This window comes from Gorilla gorilla, chromosome 11 (assembly GCF_029281585.2).
Source record: "Gorilla gorilla gorilla isolate KB3781 chromosome 11, NHGRI_mGorGor1-v2.1_pri, whole genome shotgun sequence".
Classification (NCBI taxonomy): domain Eukaryota; kingdom Metazoa; phylum Chordata; class Mammalia; order Primates; family Hominidae; genus Gorilla; species Gorilla gorilla.
In genome coordinates this window covers 136158761-136178982 of record NC_073235.2, presented here as the reverse complement: position 1 = coordinate 136178982, position 20222 = coordinate 136158761, and the positions used below count along the sequence as shown (strand labels likewise).

Below are 20222 nucleotides of genomic sequence, written 5' to 3'. Positions count from 1 at the left end.
CATAGTCAGAGCCACCATCATTAACAGAAACCCCATTTCTGGACAAACATGCAAAGAAGAAAAACCCACAGGAGCTGCCCTGACTGGCGGCAAACACCAGTCCCAATATCCAGGCTTGGAGGCCTCTCCAGCCCCTGACAGCACTGGATATGGCCTGGGTATTCAGGGCTGATCCTTCAGACAGAGAGTTTAGCTCCAATTTACTGACCCAAAGGAACAATGTCCTTTAGGACCATATTCGATTGATTTCATCACCCACAATCTCTGGTGGCCTGGGCTTCCCAGCACAGGAACCTCGGCCAATGCATCGATTTATCAGGAACCAGCAGCCCAGGAGGGAGCAGGCAGGGCATGCCCCAGCGCGGCCTGAGTCCAGAGCTTTGTGTCTCCAAGTTTGTCTTGTCACCACTGCTGTCTTCCTCCCCACCTCGAATCCCCCAACTCAGGGCAGGCAGAAAGCCAGAGAGCACGTCAGGGCCGGGTGTGACAACGGTCAGAGGGGAAGCAGGCAGGGTGGAGGGCTGCAGCTACCAACAGACAAGTGTGGTCACGGGACCGGGGGTTACAGCACAGGGACCAAGAGGGAGGAGCTGCAAGGCCAAGGGAGAAAGCAGAGACCAGGGGAACGAGGCCGAGCCAGCAGGCGTGGATGGCCAGAAACACAAGCGGGAGAGAGGCAGGTACCCGGGGCTCCCAGGCTACTGTGAGCTTCTTTGTTCTTGTTGTTTTTCTCCTTTTTAAACTTGGTCACGAGGCGGAATTTACCACTGCGACTGCGCTTGGCAAGATCCAGCATCACACTCTGTTGGGGAGAATGAGAAATACTGAGAATCAGGCTGCAACTGGTCACGGCCTCATGCCCATCTCCACCAGAGAGGCTGGGAGGGCAGGCAGGGCTGAGACGAGGCGGAGATGAAAAGACCTCTTGTGCCTGAAAGGGCTTCTCTCCCTTATTGATTCTTGTATTTACTGTTGATTTTGGTGACTGTTAAAGTGGTTTCCAAGTGATCATAGTGTCTATTTTTATCATATTCTACTTCCTGCACTTGACATGTGCATTTCTCATGAGATTTTAAAACTGTCTGAAAATATCATAAATATCAGCATCTCAACAAACATGATTAAAATAACCTCTTTAGCCAATCTTCTAGCGTTGGATTGCTGGGCTTCGATTCTTAGTATTGCGAGCATCTGTCTAATGAAAACTCTTCCTGCACTTTGCATTCTTTCCTTGCGATCCACTCCCTGAGGCAGAAGAGCAGAGGAAGGGTGAAGAGCGGAGCCACACAGGGGCTCGGCCTCTGCTCTTGATGGCCATCGGCGGCGGCAGCCTCTCCACAGAGCACTCCCAGAGATGCACGGAGGTAACACTGCCTCACTCTGTGATGTGCTCTTTATAAGAGACACTCCAAATAAAGCTTGAAAGTCAAACTATGAAAAAAATATAGCAAGCAAGTAGACTTGAAGATAAAAAGAATTACTAAAGATAAAAGGATCATTATATAATGATAAAACCTATGGGTACCCAATAACATAGCTTCAAAATACATGAAGCAAAAATACACATAACCACAAAGATAAACTGAGACATCTACACTTATGGTATTAGAGTTAACTGGTCTATCAAGAAGACAAAAAAAATTTCAGTAGGAACTTAATGATGTAAACACAACTGCATACAAGATACATTTACAAAAACCACCTATTGGGCAAGTCTCACCTCAATACATTTCAAAGGACTAGTAACATACAGACCATTGCTTGGAGCATAGTAAAATGAAGTTAGGAAATAAAAAACATAGTCTTGAATAGCTAATTTAGATGCTTAGTATTTGGCACAGTTTCGTGACTATTAGAACTGTCGTAAGTTGATGACTATACATAACAATTATTGTATTTTACCAATATAACGTGATCCTCTTTTTATCATTTATTGTCTTACATATGCCATTTTATTTTTATATTACTTTGGATTTTTTATGGTGTTTTAATTATTTTTAATCTTTCTGTATCATAAATTTTTATTAGGAGTATGAGAAAAAAAAACAGGGCTCTTGTGAGCAATATATGGTTAGGTTTCTTTTAAAACACAACCTAAGAATTTACTTTTGAGAGAAAGCCATGTCATTTTTCTGTTATCTTATTTTCATGCTGTTAGCGATACCCTTGCTGGTCCTTTATTTTCTTTTACAATATAAATTGTATTTTATTTTTGTCCTTGGTGGCAATTTGGAAGATATAAATCTTTTCAGCTCTATTAGAAATTACCTTTAAGTTTAAAAAAAATTTTTTTTTAAGAGACAGGATCTCACTATGTTGCCGAGCCTGGTCTTGAACTCCTCAGCTAACGTGATCCTCCCACCTTGGCCTTCCAAAGTGCTGGGATTACAGGTGCGAGCCACCACTCTTGACCCTAAAAACATTACTGACTCTACATTTCTCCAAGTATGAAAGTCAAGAATGTTGTTTGTAACGTTCTTCCACTGTAAGAGGAGGAATTTAACATGCTTTCCTTCCCCCGTCCATGTCCTCTTCCCAGCCTCTCACCTCACTGCCAACTTTACTGGCCTTAATTTAATCTGGTATTATAGGGCTATGTCACTGTTACATCTGTTGAATCGCTGTATATTATTATTTTTGTAATTTTGGGTAAAATTTTTTAATCACCTTTACAATGAATTATTTAATGGATTTTGAGGAGCTTGCCCTGTCCTTTTATACCCAAGTGCCCTCACTGAGAAGCTGCTGAGTTTCATCCATCGGCTGGAGTGCCTGAGTCAGTTTCCCATGAAAGGACTGCATGCGTCAAAAAACGCTCCAGGGCCCCGGAAAGAGGGTGCTGTTGTGCAGCTGCCCACCTCTGTCCCCTCGCCTTACTGCTGCCCACATGTCTCAAAAACCCCACTGGGCAGGGGTGCCCAGGTTTGGCGTCTTCCAGTTATTTGCCTTCTGCAACTGTACTGCCCAAAATGAGCTTTCCTCATGGCCCCTTTGTGTTCTATGTCTGAAGCAGGGAAGCCAAGAGACAGGCTGGGGTTTGTCCTTGTCCAGACACGGCCCTCTCCAGGGCTCCTTCAGCCAGCACTCCCTGCAGAAGAATGTGACTCCACCCCAGGGTCCGCTACGCCCTGGGTCCTCGGGTCCCTCCCAGACCTGCGACGAGCTGGAGTCTTTCTGTTCACACAGGAAGAGAGTGTGAGTGGGAAGTGGCGCACACCAACCGCGCCCTGTCCACAGCAGGATCCCAAAAGGCTGCCATTTATCCCATGATACATCTCCACCCTCGGGGGAGGCTGTGGGGCTGGGCTCAGCCTTCCTTCTACCCACTGTCCAAGAAGAGGACAACAGGTCCCTGGTCCTCAAGGGGCACTCTTAATCCCAGCCCAGAACTCCTTCCTACCTGCTGTCCCTCCCTGCCTTAAAGGGCATTTTAATAGCGAAGTCTGGAGAAGGCCCCTCAGGGGCTGCCAGAGGGACACCATCTTGATCCCAGAGCCACACGGGTCACAAGGAACACAGGCACTGCAGGCGAGAGCCACCATGTCCGGGAGACCCAGGCACAGCCCTATGAGCCACATACCTCTTCGTCGCCGGGCTCTGCAGACTGGCAGAGCCACGGGGTGTCCGCCAGCCTCCTGAGCTGTCGGTCCATCTCGGCAAGAGCACTCCCCAGCTGCTCCTTCTGAGGCGGATCCAGCTGCTGCTCCAGGCGGAGGGAGGGAGAGAGAAATGGAGAGTGTGCGCTGCTGATCAGCGCGAGGCCCAGGGGGGTGAGGTCTGCTCCAGGGCTCTGCTCTGCTCTGATCAGGGAGCTCACTTTCCAGAAATGGAGTCCCAGAGCACCAGAAAAGGAACCAAACCCAGAACCTCACTTTCTAAGTAGTGCTGGTGAGAGAATAAAACTGTCCATGGGTCAACGATGAATTCACATAGAGCAAGGCTGACAACTGACCTGCTTGTGTCCCTCTGTCAGAAATGGGGTCGGAGCCATTCACCTGTGTCAAGCAGTGGAAATGCCATGGGAAGCAAAGTCAGCAGTCGAACCTTGCAGGAGGCAGCAGGAGGTGTGCAGTGACGACATGCGTGTGACCACGGGACATGTGGGACGAGGGGAGGCGTGGGACAAGGAGATGCGTGGAGTGAGGATTTCTGTGGAGTGAGGACGTGTGTGGAGTGAGATGTGTGGAGTGAGGAGATGCGTGGAGTGAGGAGATGCGTGGAGTGAGGAGACGCGTGCAGTGAGGAGACGCGTGCAGTGAGGAGACGCGTGCAGTGAGGAGATGCGTGGTGAGGAGATGCGTGGTGAGGAGATGCGTGGAGTGAGGAGATGCGTGCAGTGAGGAGACGCGTGGTGAGGAGATGCGTGGAGTGAGGAGATGCGTGGAGTGAGGAGATGCGTGGAGGGAGGAGACGCGTGGAGGGAGGAGATGCGTGGAGGGAGGAGATGCGTGGAGTGAGGAGATGCGTGGAGGGAGGAGACGCGTGGAGGGAGGAGATGCGTGGAGGGAGGAGATGCGTGGAGGGAGGAGACGCGTGGTGAGGAGACGCGTGGAGTGAGGAGACGCGTGGAGTGAGGAGATGCGTGGAGGGAGGAGACGCGTGGTGAGGAGACGCGTGGAGGGAGGAGACGCGTGGAGGGAGGAGACGCGTGGAGTGAGGAGACGCGTGGAGTGAGGAGACGCGTGGAGTGAGGAGACGCGTGGAGGGAGGAGACGCGTGGAGGGAGGAGACGCGTGGAGGGAGGAGACGCGTGGAGTGAGGAGATGCGTGGAGGGAGGAGATGCGTGGAGTGAGGAGATGCGTGGAGTGAGGAGATGCGTGGAGGGAGGAGATGCGTGGAGTGAGGAGATGCGTGGAGTGAGGAGATGCGTGGAGTGAGGAGATGCGTGCAGTGAGGAGATGCGTGGAGTGAGGAGATGCGTGGAGGGAGGAGATGCGTGGAGTGAGGAGATGCGTGGAGTGAGGAGATGCGTGGAGGGAGGAGATGCGTGGAGTGAGGAGATGCGTGGAGTGAGGAGATGCGTGCAGTGAGGAGATGCGTGGAGTGAGGAGATGCGTGGAGGGAGGAGACGCGTGGTGAGGAGATGCGTGGAGGGAGGAGATGCGTGGAGTGAGGAGATGCGTGGAGGGAGGAGATGCGTGGAGGGAGGAGATGCGTGGAGTGAGGAGATGCGTGGAGGGAGGAGATGCGTGGAGTGAGGAGATGCGTGGTGAGGAGATGCGTGGAGTGAGGAGATGCGTGGAGGGAGGAGATGCGTGGAGGGAGGAGATGCGTGGAGTGAGGAGATGCGTGGAGTGAGGAGATGCGTGGAGGGAAGAGATGCGTGGAGTGAGGAGATGCGTGGTGAGGAGATGCGTGGAGTGAGGAGATGCGTGGAGGGAGGAGACGCGTGGTGAGGAGATGCGTGGAGGGAGGAGATGCGTGGAGTGAGGAGATGCGTGGAGTGAGGAGATGCGTGGAGGGAGGAGACGCGTGGTGAGGAGATGCGTGGAGGGAGGAGATGCGTGGAGTGAGGAGATGCGTGCAGTGAGGAGATGCGTGGAGTGAGGAGATGCGTGGTGAGGAGATGCGTGGAGTGAGGAGACGCGTGGAGTGAGGAGACGCGTGGAGTGAGGAGATGCGTGGAGTGAGGAGACGCGTGGAGTGAGGAGACGCGTGGAGTGAGGAGATGCGTGGAGTGAGGAGATGCGTGGAGGGAGGAGATGCGTGGAGTGAGGAGATGCGTGGAGGGAGGAGATGCGTGGAGTGAGGAGATGCGTGCAGTGAGGAGATGCGTGGAGTGAGGAGATGCGTGGTGAGGAGACGCGTGGAGTGAGGAGACGCGTGGAGTGAGGAGACGCGTGGAGTGAGGAGACGCGTGGAGGGAGGAGACGCGTGGAGGGAGGAGACGCGTGGAGGGAGGAGACGCGTGGAGGGAGGAGACGCGTGGAGTGAGGAGATGCGTGGAGTGAGGAGATGCGTGGTGAGGAGATGCGTGGAGTGAGGAGATGCGTGGAGTGAGGAGATGCGTGGAGGGAGGAGACGCGTGGAGGGAGGAGACGCGTGGAGGGAGGAGACGCGTGGAGTGAGGAGATGCGTGGAGTGAGGAGATGCGTGGAGGGAGGAGATGCGTGGAGGGAGGAGATGCGTGGTGAGGAGATGCGTGGAGGGAGGAGACGCGTGGAGGGAGGAGATGCGTGGAGTGAGGAGACGCGTGGTGAGGAGATGCGTGGAGGGAGGAGATGCGTGGAGGGAGGAGATGCGTGGAGTGAGGAGATGCGTGGAGTGAGGAGATGCGTGGAGGGAAGAGATGCGTGGAGTGAGGAGATGCGTGGTGAGGAGATGCGTGGAGTGAGGAGATGCGTGGAGGGAGGAGACGCGTGGTGAGGAGATGCGTGGAGGGAGGAGATGCGTGGAGTGAGGAGATGCGTGGAGTGAGGAGATGCGTGGAGGGAGGAGACGCGTGGTGAGGAGATGCGTGGAGGGAGGAGATGCGTGGAGTGAGGAGATGCGTGCAGTGAGGAGATGCGTGGAGTGAGGAGATGCGTGGTGAGGAGATGCGTGGAGTGAGGAGATGCGTGGAGTGAGGAGACGCGTGGAGTGAGGAGATGCGTGGTGAGGAGATGCGTGGAGGGAGGAGACGCGTGGAGGGAGGAGACGCGTGGAGGGAGGAGACGCGTGGAGGGAGGAGACGCGTGGAGTGAGGAGACGCGTGGAGTGAGGAGATGCGTGGTGAGGAGATGCGTGGAGTGAGGAGATGCGTGGAGTGAGGAGATGCGTGGAGGGAGGAGACGCGTGGAGGGAGGAGACGCGTGGAGGGAGGAGACGCGTGGAGTGAGGAGATGCGTGGAGTGAGGAGATGCGTGGAGGGAGGAGATGCGTGGAGTGAGGAGATGCGTGGTGAGGAGATGCGTGGAGGGAGGAGACGCGTGGAGGGAGGAGATGCGTGGAGTGAGGAGACGCGTGGTGAGGAGATGCGTGGAGGGAGGAGATGCGTGGAGGGAGGAGATGCATGGAGTGAGGAGATGCGTGCAGTGAGGAGATGCGTGCAGTGAGGAGACGCGTGGTGAGGAGATGCGTGGAGGGAGGAGATGCGTGGAGGGAGGAGACGCGTGGTGAGGAGATGCATGGAGTGAGGAGATGCGTGCAGTGAGGAGATGCGTGCAGTGAGGAGACGCGTGGTGAGGAGATGCGTGGAGGGAGGAGATGCGTGGAGGGAGGAGATGCGTGGAGTGAGGAGATGCGTGGAGTGAGGAGATGCGTGGAGGGAGGAGATGCGTGCAGTGAGGAGATGCGTGCAGTGAGGAGACGCGTGGTGAGGAGATGCGTGGAGGGAGGAGATGCGTGGAGTGAGGAGACGCGTGGAGTGAGGAGACGCGTGGAGTGAGGAGATGCGTGGAGGGAGGAGACGCGTGGAGGGAGGAGACGCGTGCAGTGAGGAGACGCGTGCAGTGAGGAGACGCGTGCAGTGAGGAGACGCGTGCAGTGAGGAGACGCGTGCAGTGAGGAGATGCGTGCAGTGAGGAGATGCGTGCAGTGAGATGCGTGCAGTGAGGAGATGCGTGGAGTGAGAAGATGCGTGCGGTGAGGAGGTGAGTGGGGTGCGGAGTGGAGGGCTGGGAAACCACACCTGGGGCGGTTCTCTGGTTGCCCAATCTTTATCAAGCCCCTTCCTCCTCATGTTTAAAACCAGAAGGCTGGCCAGTCCGTCTCTCAGGCCTCTGCCTGTTCTAGCCCCTGTGATTCAGTAACAGCCCCACGGCTGCCATATCAGCCGGTTTTGCAGGGCTGAGCGAGAGTGTGGCCAGCTCTCGGCAGGAGCAGGACTCTGCACTACAGGCTTCTAAGGCAGAAAAGCATCTTCTGTCCACGACGACAAGGGTGTTTCTGCTGCAAGCGCTTCTTGCATGCTTGAGACAGCTTGACTGAGTGGTTGCCAGCAGGGGTGGGCACCAGCCGCACAACAAACCAAATGGCCTCTGCGGCCCATTCCTTAAGACCGGGAACTCTGGACTAAAGTGTGCTGCCCTGTGTGCCCAGCAACCTGGCGACAGCAGTCGCTTCACACACAGCCCGAGCCCTGCTGTCCCTGGGGCACCAGCTTACCAGGGCCATCTTCCCAGACAGCAGCAGCTCCGTCTCACTGCGCAGAGCTCTGAAGTTATTCACCATTTCCAGGACGAAGCTGCAGTTGAGCCCCTAGAAGAAACCAAGGCAAATATGCATGGGGGCGGGGGGCCGAACATGTACAGGGTGGGGAGGGAACAAGCACTGGGAGGGCCGAACATGCACCGGGGAGGCGGGGGAATGAACATGCACGGGGAGGGCCGAGGGCGGCAGACACTGAGAAGAAGCCAGGACTGAAAAGGCCAGAATAGCTACCTCTGTGGTTCTGGGCTTGCCATACACACGGTCCATGGACTTGGAGCTGGCATTGACGGCGTGGGCCAGTTCCTGCTCCATGTCCCGGTGAGACTGAGCTATTTCTCGGATACTAGAGAGGAAGAGAAGCACGGGCAGATGTCAGGCCAAATGGAAGGGCAGCCTTTCACAATATGCATCTGAACACGGCCCAGGTACCACCTGGAGGGCTGATGTGGAGGGCAGGCCCAGCAGGACGACAGGGATCGTGGCTCAGCCCAGCGACCGTTCAGTCACAAGCGTGGGCACAAGATGACCAACAGCAAATGGGAGGGCTTCCACGAGAAATCTGATGTCAAAATCCAAGATTTTCCAGGGAGAGAAATGTACAAAATGAGGCTTACAACCTGTAAAACGGCCAGTGGGCAAGTGGCAGTGTGCACTGGCCCACTGCAGAGACTGCTGCAGTAAGGCACAATCCCCACAGCCTTGCTGGAACCTGTAACTGGCCGGTCTGTCCCTGGGGACAAAAGGACCCTCATCTGAACAGGACAATCCTGGTGCAGTGATGGGCTCTGAGCCAGATCCCAGATAGCAGCCCTCATAGGGAAGACGGTGAGAGCACAAGTCACACCAGGTCCCAGGGAGGCTGAGATGTGGCTCAGGCAGGTGAGATCGGGGGACAGAGACTATAGGAGCAGTGCAAGCAAAGGCAGTGGGGCCAACCTGTCCTGACCCTGTGGAAACAGGCCACTGCCAGCAGCTTCCTGCAGTGCTGTGCAAGTGCACCTTCCAGGCAGGCCAGAGGGGCCACCGTGGGCTTTGAGGGGACAGGGTAATGGCTTTCCGGGGAGGCCACCAGAAGCCCACTGCACGGCAAGGAATTAGCTGAACTGAAGTCCTCCAGCCCCATCGCTGATCTGGGTGGGGTGGGGGAGAGACGAGGACAGGGGCCGCAGTGGCACCAACTCCTGGGGCAGAGAATGCAGCGCCAGGAAGGACTGCAGCCGGTATGGAAGTGCAGAGCGAGGAACGCCGGTGATGACTGGGACAGCGACCACCTGCTCGACAAGAGCCGAAGGCTGGCACAGATGATCCATCTGCACGCCAGGGCTGGGCAGGCTGCCTGGAAGGGCACACAGCATGCCGGGCACAGAACCGATGGGTGCACCTGTCCACAGCCAGGAGAAGGAGGAGCCCAGGGGAAACAAGAAAGGGACACCAGGGCACCAGCCAGCGTGCGGCCACGGGGAGGAGAATGCAGGCAGGAAGGCCCTGCACCGGTGAAGAACCACAGTGCCAGCTGGAAGGGACTCACAGGCGGCACCCGCACAGGGCAGGTGAGGAGCAGGAATGGCAGACAATGCTGACCACCAGCCACGAGGGACACAGTGGCTCCAGGGGTGTTTCTAGAAGGCAGGTGAGAGGAAATGCCCCAGCAGTTGTCTTTTTTTTTTTTTTTTTTTAAAGTAAACTTGAGAACAAAGAGCAAGCCTGTTCTCAGGGTAAAACGAGGGCAAAGTGAAGGCGGCTGTCAGCGGGCTGCCCTCGGGAGCCAGGGCAGGGTTTTTTTGTTTTGTTTTGTTTGTTTTTGAGGCAGAGTCTTGCTCTGTCGTCCAAGTTGGAGTGCAGTGGCGCTATCTCGGCTCACTGCAACCTCCGCCTCTGGGGTTCAACTGATTCTGCTGCTTCAGCCTCCACAGTAGCTGGGACTACAGGCGCCCGCCACCACACCCAGCTAATTGTTTTTGTATTTTTAGTAGAGACGGGTTTTCACCATGTTAGCCAGAATGGTCTCAATCTCTTGACCTTGTGATCTGCCCACCTTGGCCTCCCAAAGTGCTGGGATTACAGGTGTGAGCCACCGCACTCGGCTGAGCCCAGGCAGGTTTTAAATGAGTGGCCCTGAAAATCACAGTGGGCTTTAGGTTCCAGCCATGTAAACTCCAGGCGAGTTCTGAAAGACCACTGGGGAAATGAGCCAGAGCTGAGGGCACATGGAAACAGGCTCGGCCCTCATGGGTAATGCAGACCCCACAAAAGTCAGGAGCAGCAGCTCCACACCCCAGGGGCCTTGGAAGAGTGCAGTCCCAGGGACCCCGGGGGAGGCTCATGCGCAATGCAGAGGGGTAGGAGCCCACCTGTGAATGAGGACCCCTGCCGCCTGCCCAAACTGGTCCATCTGGGTGGCCTCCTCCTCGGACAGCATTTCCGGGTGCAGGGAACAGGATGGAGGGCGGGGCAGCTCGCACTTCTGCTTGTCTTCCCAGGACTTCAGGGTGCTCTCAAATGCCTACAGACCCGAAAGCCCGATTACACCTGCTGCTCTGAAGCATATATCTGACTGCGACAGACACTATGGGGATGCCAACGAGATCACAACTAGAAAGGGACAAATGGGACTTTTTTTTTTTTTTAACATTAGGGGAAGGAGATGGTCCTAGAAATTACTGCCCTATTAGCTTAATCGTTGTGTCTTAAAAAAAAAAAAAAAAATCCTAGAACAAAACACAAAAAGCTCCAGCTCTTAACACTGCACACAAGAGCCCACAGGTGAGCCCTGTACCCCACCCAGGTACCGCGGGCAGCCGCTCTTACCCTGTCTCTGGTCAGTGTCTGTGCCCGGTTCTTGTGGACAATCCGAATGTACCCTGGCGGCTGGACCCAGGCCTCTCCGTCCACCTGCACAGGCACGCCCTCATCCCCAAGGATGGAGATCTTCACCGTGCGACACTGAGCAGACATCATAGCCATTACTCACGCTGAGCCAAAACCCCCAGGGGTTTAAAAGTGCTATCAGCACCACCATGACCTTCCTGCTCCACACACCCATCCCTGCCTTGCGGGACACCCCACCTCCGCCTCTGGGATGGTGCTCCGCCTGCAGCTAGCCTTCTGCTGTTGTGTCACTCAGTCGAGGGTCTGTTCTCCCACTGTCCCGCCCCATCCCGCCCCATCCCCTCACTGAGCAGTCAGTGCAGGAGACCTTGGTGCTGAGACAACAGGTGTCAGAACCCAGGGGCGGGGGTGTTGTAGCTCCCAGAAGCCACTGGGCCCCTGCCACGTGAAAACACCCCCAGAAAAGAGCAGATGGCACAGTGGATGACGACGAGCCATCCATCATCATCCCGTTCCTCCTTTTCAACAACAAACATTGCCAAAGAGTGAAAATTGTGAACTTCAAGCAGCCTACAGCTAAGGGTAGACAGAGTGCTGGAAGAGACCAGACAGTCGCAGGGTGGGGTTCAGCCAGTGGGTGTCATCAGCACCCTCCCCCGCCCCAGTGCCTGTGCCTGGGTACAGAGTCCTGCCCCATCCTCACAGAAAGACCGCCCTCAGCCCATCGCTGCTGTCAGAAATAAGCCATGGGTGCACCCCCAGCCCTTCACCACTCGGCCTCAGAACCATGATCGAGGGCCCCAGCTGGAAATCCCCCCACACCCCACACCAGAGCCATGGGCTCCGTGCCCACTGCGGCTTTGACAGCTGCAGACACGGGCAGAGTTCAGCCTGGGTCTGCTCTATCTCATCCCACCTCAGAGGGGACAGGCAAGGCTGCGGTTCAAGCAGGATACACATTTTGAAAGAGTTATCTTGGCCGTGTGCAGTGGCTCACACCTGTAATCCCAACACTTTGGGAGGCCAAGGTGGGTGGATCATTTGAGGTCAGGAGTTCGAGACCAGCCTGGCCAACATGGTGAAACCCTGCCTCTACTAAAAATACAAAAATTAGCTGGGAATGGTGGTGGGCACCTGTAGTCCCAGCTACTCGGAAAGCAGAGGCGGGGGAATCACTTGAACCAGGGAGGTGGAGGTTGCAGCAAGCCGAGATTGCACCACTGCACTCCAGCCTGGGCAACAGAGCAAGACTCTGTCTCGAAAAAAAAAAAAAAAAAATTAAAAAGAGTTACCTTGAGAATTTAACTGTCAAGCATAGCACAAGGAAAGGGCTCTGGCCCAGGAAGCGGGGCCACGAGCTGTCCAGGACAGGACATGAGGCAGCCACATGGCCCTGGAAAGCGCCCACCCTCCCAGGCTCCATGCACTGCCCCGGAATTTAGCACACTCCGGGCTGGGGACTCAGCCAGACACCCCAGGACCATGGCCACTACCTGGGCGATCCGATGATGCTGCAGCCTGATGACTCGAGAGACGGCCATCTGCATGCTGCCAAACACGGCGACCACCTCCAGAATCTTGTCATCGAATGATGGAGCTGCGAAAGTCTGCAAGGGACACGTTAGAGCTGACCACCACTCCACACATCCCCGCGCACAGGCCGCCCCTACCCTCACTCCCTCCTTCTGGGGGTCAGCCCCTCCTAGCTGGCGGGAAGTTACCAGGTAACTGCACTCCTGAGGGGCTTCATGTTGCAGGCCCTGAAACCAGCTGCCTGGGACCAAATCCCAGCTCTCACCTCGGCAAAGTTACCGAATCTCTCTCTCCCCCATTTCCTCATGTGTAAAATGGGGAAACTAACGGCACGCTCCTCCAGGGCCATCAGTAGGGCCAAGTGAGTTAACGCTGCAGAGTGCCAGGACTGGGGCCAGCACACACCACGTGTGCAGGAAGCGCTGAATACTTCTATTCGCTATTACGTACAAAGGAAGGTTTAAACCAGGTTTAAACCTATCAACACCTTCCCACAGTTCTTAACACAAATTCCAAACTTCTTCCCCAGCTCACACAGCCCAGTGTGACCCAGGCCCTGCAGCCCTCTCCTGTCTCTCCATGCCCCTGCTGCCCACTGCAGTCAGGGCACCTCTCCCCCATCCTCCATGTGCCTGCCCTGTCTTGACTCTGAGCCTTCATCTGTGCAATTCTCTCTGCCTGAAACAGCCTCCCCCTCTCCTCTGCCCACCTAACTTAGCCAACTCCAAGTCATCCTTCAGGTCTTGGCCTCCCAGACACCTTCCCTGACCCTCCTTCCACGTCACACCCGCTGACCACATCTGCTGACCACAGACCCTCACTGACCACCTTCACTGACACATCTGCTCTGCTCAGCCCTCTAGACGATGAGCTGGGTGGGGGACCCTGTCTATCTTGTTCTCCACGGCAGCCCCACTGCTGGCACAACAGAAGAGCTGGATCCACCCCAGCCACAGCAGAACACCCCCCTGCTCTCAGACAGCTCTTCCCCACTGAGCTCAGGCCCACCCGCTCACACCCCATACATACATCATCTTCCTTGGTCCCCCCCCAGAAGTTGGTTCCTCCGGCATAGCTGGGAATGTTAAGGACAGCAATTCCCTGAAGACTGGGGAGTGGGATGGGTCGCCCGTCACACTGAGCAGCAGAGACACAGAACAAAAGAAAAGAGAAAGGCATGAGTCAGCCCCTCCTTCTCTACCAGCTTCCCACCGCCAGGGGCTCAGGAGCACAGCCCCAGGCAAGTCCCTGTGCACGGAGGAAATGGTCAACAGGAGAAGCAACGGGCCTGGCAGTCTGCTGATGGATGGAGGCCAGCCTGCAGGTGACAAGGACCCTCCCACTCACCTCCAGCAAGACCTTTTGCTCCAGGTTCTTGTAGGTTCTGTGCAGCAACTCTTTGGTTCCAAGAACTCCATACCACATCATGTTCTTGGTTCGGCTCCTAGAAACAGAAGCAAAGACTTGCCATAGGTCTGGGCTTTCTTCGTACAGTTAACCAGAGTCATTTCTGTGAAAGCTGGGAACAGCATCTGACCCACAAATCAGCTACATTTAGCAATTATTTACAGCAGTAACATCTGAAGGACACATTTTTGTTTTTGCAGATATGCATAAAAAGATACGTTTACCAATAGGAAATTTTGCTCAATAGTAACATTTTGCCAAGAAAGTAATCATACCCTGAAAGGTAAATACATAAAGTTAAAACATTATAGAACCCTATAAAAAAACTTCTACACATCCTGATTTTTTTTCTGGCTAAAAAATTATGCTTACCATACAAAAACTGGAAAATATAGAAAAGCACCAAGGAGAAGACACTCCTCATAATCCTCCATGCATAATCCAGCACCTGTATGCACCCTCCACACGTGCTAATGACAAATGCCAAGTGCTGCTATGTATTTCCTCAGTCTTCTTTGCATATTAATTTCCAGTTGCAGTAACTTGTTTACAGTTTCACGACCTACTTGGTCCACTTTACCCTGCGCCGGCAATGCTTCCTTCTGTGGCCACACGCTCTCTGCAGACGTGGCCATCCTCAGCCGGGCACTGCTCTACCACAGCTTATCGAACCAATCCCCTTGATTACACTCCTCTGCCCCATGCCTGAGCTCTGGAAATGACACGCTAGGAGTCCCTTCGTACCTATGTCAACCAACATTTCCAACGACTTCTGCAGAAATTTCCAATGACATTTGTAGAAGTGGAATTTTTCTCAGGAGAACTTTTCAAGGCTCTCAATATAAACTCAAGAGAGGTTTGACCAGGGTTCCAAGGCTCTAGAAATGTATTATGCATGCCCCTGTTCCTCAACTACTTATTTTACCCTGCTAAAGTATGTGTATTTTAATACTTTTCCCAGTGATTTTTGGACTAACAGGGATTTTTAAATGATCTGACGTCACCATCCTGTGCTGTACAGGGATATGTCCCTGGGGCCCCTGAGCCATTTTCTCCTGCATGGAAGAGCCTCAGAGTCAAAAGTTCTTTCAGTTCTGATGCTTTTGTTTTCCTAGAAATTTCCAACTACATGTAACCTGAGCAATGACTAAAGCTGGCCCCTCAGGTGTCAGCATGGCTCCCCGCAAGGTGGCAGTGACGCCATAAGGAGGGCGAGGCCACAGGGGGCCACGTGGCTTGGTTCATTCAAGCCCATCCTGACTCAGCGGACGAAGACTCCAGCAAGGGTCTCCCAGCTTCTGGGTCAAGGGCTGTTCTCTGCACAAACACCGTCAACCCCCACACTCATTTCTCCCTCTCTGTAGTTCTAATCATGTCAAAGCTGAACGGCCTCTCTGATTATTACTGTGGGGTGGGGAGGGAGACATTTCTCCCTCACTTCTTGTGTTTCACAGACAAGAGGGAATTCTACATCAGCCCAGGAAGAAAAGCTTGAGAAGAGGGACCCTTCTCATTTTTCTCCATCCTCTCTTCAGGCTAGGACTGAGTATCCAGTAATTTTAGAGGAAAAAAACTGAAACCCCCAGTGGTGCCCCTTGGGGCTCCCACGCTGCCGTCTTCCTGCAGAGGCTGGACTCAAGGGCCTTGTGGGCAGGCTCGGGTGTGATGGGGGAGGGCCAGCTAGGGTGGTGATGAACACACAGACCCTCCCACAAACAATGCTGGGCACTTACGCAATAGGTCCAATAGCTTCTTGGCACACCTGCCGCTTTTCTGTAGTATCACGGACTCGGGGCTCTCATTAAGAGACGCCGCCATTCCAATGACCACCATCACTGGCTTTCCGATGTTGAATTTCCCTTGACCTGGCCAGCCCGAGAGGTGCTTCCCTTCCATCTCTGAAAGCACCCGTGCTTCTGACAAGACGATCTGGGCTCCATTTCTGCCCCCCGCCTTAGCATTCTGCACGTTCTTTAACCTGCTGACTCCAGAAATCTGCTACTGTCTGGAAGGAGAAGCCACAAAGACGCAAAAGACAGACGTGCTCCTGAGCCTGTTACCTACCTGCACTTCTCTGGGTGCTCATCGCGCTTGTTGTTAAAGTCCAGGGATATCTTCGCATCCAGGCCAATGCCAAAATAGTTGTTCATGACACATTTCTCCGTGTAATACTCTCTGCAAAGGTGAGTTTTAAATCAATTACAACAGCCCTGCTGAGCAGTCTTATTTCAGACTCCCAACCTCTCAGCATTTCTCTTCCTTGGGGAAAACTGGTAACTTTTTCTTTTCTGTCTGATAAGAGATTTATTAAGATATACACTAGATAATTTACCAATTTAAAATGTACAATTCAATTATTTTTAGTATATTCAGAGTCATTTAACCATCACTAGATAATCGATTTTAGAGTATTTCATCCCCCTAAAGAGAAAGCCTGTACTCCTGCCATCAGCAACTAACTCTCCATCCTCACCAACCCTGGCGCCTCTCGTCTACTTTCCACCTCCACGGAGGCCTCTTCTGGGCAGTTCACAGGAATGGGATCATGCAGTCGTGGGCTCTGTGTCTGGCTCCTTTCTCTTCCTCAGGACGATGTTTTCAAAGTTCATCCATGTTATGACATGTGTTAGCGCTTCATTTTTATTACCAAATAATACTCCACTGCGTGGCTAACCCGCATCTATTGACCTGCTCATCAGCAGACGGACACTGGGATGTTCCACGTTTTGGTTATCATTTAGGAACATTTGCATACAGCTTCTAGCGTGGACATGTTTTCAGTTCAATCCCACATGGCCCGGCAGTTCTGCGCCTGCTGGTCACACAGCAGCTCTGGGCTGAACCTCCGGCAGAGCTGCTGGACTATTCCCCACAGCAGCTGCCCATCTTACACTCCACCAGCAGCACCAAACCTGAAGATATGTTTATGGCACAGAAACTCACACATTTCAACTCTGGATCTCAAAACATTTCTCAAACATCCCTAGTTACAAGCAAAGCTGTTGCCAAATTAAAAAGGAAAATGACTTGAAAACATCCATCCCAGCCCCACAGCACAAGGCTTCCCTTTCCCCATGTGTGGCAGACGAGAAGAGACTCATCTCATTCAAGTTTCTTCTCCCCACCCAGCTGGAAGTCCTGCACCTGCAGCTCCCCCAGCTGCTGGGAAAGCCCAGCCTGGCCTTCACCCTCCCCAGCCCCAGGGTCACACTGGGGTTTCCCCCCGAGGGCAAGCGGATGAAGGGAGGAACCCCTGTTCCTCCACCCAGAGGCTGCAGCCAGGAGAAGAGGATGTTCTGGAAGTTCCCAAAGAAACTCAATGGGTGGATGGGCTTGGGAACATTGCTCGGGCCAGAATTCTCACACACTTTAGCTTACTGAGCCAGTGCCGCCGGATCTGAGAACAACCAGCACGTGTCAGTGTATTTATGATCCATCTAATTCAAGGGCCTGACAGCTGAGCCAGAGCAAAGCTCCGGGACAAAACTGTTTACCAGGCGGAAGACCAAGTGCCTGGCCAGCATGTATAGGTCCCGGGAAAAGAGAGAGATCCAATGGAGAGAAACAGGACAAAGAGATGAGGGAAGGCAGCAGAGAGACTGGGCTCAGGGGCCTGGAGCAGGAGGGGCGGCAGTGGCTGGGGCAGTGAGAGATGACAGGGTACCGGGGCCTGCTCAGGCCCAGCTACAATGGGGCCCACACAATACGGCCCAGGCACACACCACGGCAGGAAGGCAGCAAAGCACAGCTTTGTCTCCCCAGGTGAAAAGAAGAGATGAGACCACCCAGCTGAGCAACAGAAGTGGAAGTTCCAGTCTCAGATGAAGGAGACAAAGGAGACATCCAGTTCAGGGGCCTCTAGGGACAGTGCTCACTATAGGACTACAGCTCTGGCCTCCCCAAGGAAAAAAGCCTCAGGAGGGCTGAGAACTGGAGCTCCATGCAGCCCCAGGGGAGGAGTAGACCAGGCCAGGAACAGGGACACTGAAGTGCTGTACCAGGCCAGCACCTGGAATCTAGGGGTCCACTTTCCCAAACCCAGAGCCTCTGTGAACCGCACATTTCTTCCTGTCACTGTCCGTAACCACTCCAGAAAAATGGCTGGCCACATTTAACCAACTGCCACCAGCTGCCCAGAACCTGCAATCAGCCAGCAGAAAGATGAGTGCAGAAAAACAGGTTTTCAAAACACCACTTGTCTCCACAATGGACTCCAATACCTAGGAAGACTGCATTAAACTGCTACATACATGTCCTCACTGCCTTACAGGCCAGCAGAGGAAGAAGGCCTTGTCCCCCAAGGAGTAGCAGTATCAGCACGCAGGCACGCAGCAGCCCTTATAAGCCTCAGCACAGGCTAGTGTCTCCCTAAGGTGCTCGGAGACACGAGGGAGACACACAGAGGACCCTCCAGCTCAGAGTCTGTGGTTCTGCATCACCAACAAGGAGAGCAGGTGTTAGACGAAAGCAGAGGAAGGGATGGCAAGAGGAAGATGGCAGGCTGTAAGCAGAAGTCAGTGAGGTCCAGCCAAGGTCATGGGAGAGTGACCACGAAGAGCAGCACAAGGGCAGCTCCTGGCAGGGGTAGCTGAGCCTGTGAAAAGCCTCGGAAGGGTATGCAGGCTCAGGGGACGTCAAGCAAGCACCGTGGGACCTTGGGAAGGAGATGGGAGGCGTGCGCTTTGCCTCTGCAGCAGATGTGCAGCAGTGGTTTCCAGCTCCACTCCTTAAGTGGAATCTCCACGACTTCTCAGCCTTCCTTATCAGCTACCACCAGCTGGGCAACTGCTCACTAATTTCTCTTGTTAATCCTGAGATCTGTTTTCTATGCACTAGCAGCCATGTAACAATATGCCCACTTGGTTTATCCCTCATACTCACAGGGTTTCTGGTTCAGAGTTGAAGGGATCAGCATTAATTAACAGGCGACTGATGACTGAGCCACCGGGTAAGGAACCAGACATTCCAGCCCGGACATCTGTAAAGGAGATACAAGAAAGAGGTGGTGCTGGTCAGGAGCTACAGCCTTAGGAGAAGCTCGTGTCTCTGAAGCTGGTGGACCGGTATTCTGCAGAACGTTATTATAATTAAATGTTTCTAAAATTATGTATAACCATGTCCAAATTTTGCCAATAGTCTTAGGTCAAAAATCACTGGAACAAAGAAACCATATGGGGTGGCAGAAACCAACACCTACAAAACACACAAAAAAATGGCTTCTAAGGTGTGTGCCTGTGGTCCCAGATATTTGGGAGGCTGAGTGGGGAGGATCACTTGAGTCCAGGAGGTCAAGCTGCAGTGTGCCATGACCACATCACTGCACTCCAGCCTGGGCAATAGAGAGAGAGAGAGACCCTCTTTAAAAAAAAAAAAAAAGGCTTATAGAGTCAGTTTTCATGTTCTCATTAAATGTAAGCCACTCCACCAAAATGATCTCTGAGAGTTGAGGCTTAAGGCTTTATAAGGCTGCCTTCCTAAGGAATGAATATCAAGGAATGCTCCAGGCGGCCAGGACCTCACCCTCCCTGCACCTCCCGCGACCACGCTAGAAGCACGGGACGGTCCCTCGGGTTCCCTCATCAGGCCGGCCACCTCCCTTTTCCACTCAGATAATTCCTTAATTCTTCCAACCCCGACTTGAGCATCACCTCCTCAATGGCGCCTCCTGGGCTCCTTGGGTGGTTATTTGGGTACTATCTGGCTTTTGTTTTTTTGTTTTTTTTGTTTTTAAAAAAAAAAAAAGCACTTTTCATACAGTCGTGTAAATTTTTAAATTCCACCTATCTTTCTCAGGGGCCTGTAAACTCTCCGAGGGCAGCAAGCCCATCTCTTTCAGTTTGACGGGACCAGTGTTGTGCTAGGGCCCCCACCGGTCCCTCCTGCTGGCCGCCACTCACTTGGGTACAGGATCTTGGTGTTGAGCGCAGGCAGGCCGTCCCGGCTTCCCGGCTGGGGCGGAAGGGAAGCAGAACTGCCTAGGGACAGACTCCCTTTGCTGATCAGCTTTTCACACGGAGATTTCGACACTGTAACAACACAGCAGAAAACCTTACAGCTGTGTGGAATACAGACTGTGAAATCCTGGGGGGTCCTTAGCGACACAAGCAGGTGGGAGGGCTGAGGAGGGAGGGCTACAAACCACAGGCAGTTGTGTGAAGTGTGTGGGACAAAGAAGGGGGCGGAGGACCGAGTGGGTGCACATGTCTGGGGGGCTGGGCTCATGGAGAGGGTAACACAGGCCACAGGTGGCAGCGCTGGAGGGAGGGGTGAGCCCAGTCAGTCCGGGCTGTGGGAGGCGGAGCACACACACAGCAGAGCTCTG

At 53.9% G+C, this 20222-nt stretch overlaps 1 protein-coding gene across 3 annotated transcripts in view; it reads right to left on the bottom strand.

The window, feature by feature from the left end:
• Positions 1-20222, bottom strand: part of DGKD (diacylglycerol kinase delta) — a 120273-nt gene that overhangs the window by 4195 nt on the left and 95856 nt on the right. For all 3 annotated transcript variants that reach the window (XM_031008643.2, XM_019022281.4, XM_055379830.2), the window contains 12 exons: positions 19798-19926; positions 18782-18878; positions 15965-16075; positions 13841-13937; positions 13523-13630; positions 12454-12567; positions 10940-11074; positions 10483-10634; positions 8363-8474; positions 8087-8179; positions 3581-3700; positions 685-802 (listed from right to left, as the gene is read on the bottom strand). In XM_031008643.2, coding sequence (XP_030864503.2) covers positions 685-802; positions 3581-3700; positions 8087-8179; positions 8363-8474; positions 10483-10634; positions 10940-11074; positions 12454-12567; positions 13523-13630; positions 13841-13937; positions 15965-16075; positions 18782-18878; positions 19798-19926 — 1386 coding nt within the window. The remainder of the gene's footprint in view (positions 1-684; positions 803-3580; positions 3701-8086; positions 8180-8362; positions 8475-10482; positions 10635-10939; positions 11075-12453; positions 12568-13522; positions 13631-13840; positions 13938-15964; positions 16076-18781; positions 18879-19797; positions 19927-20222) is intronic.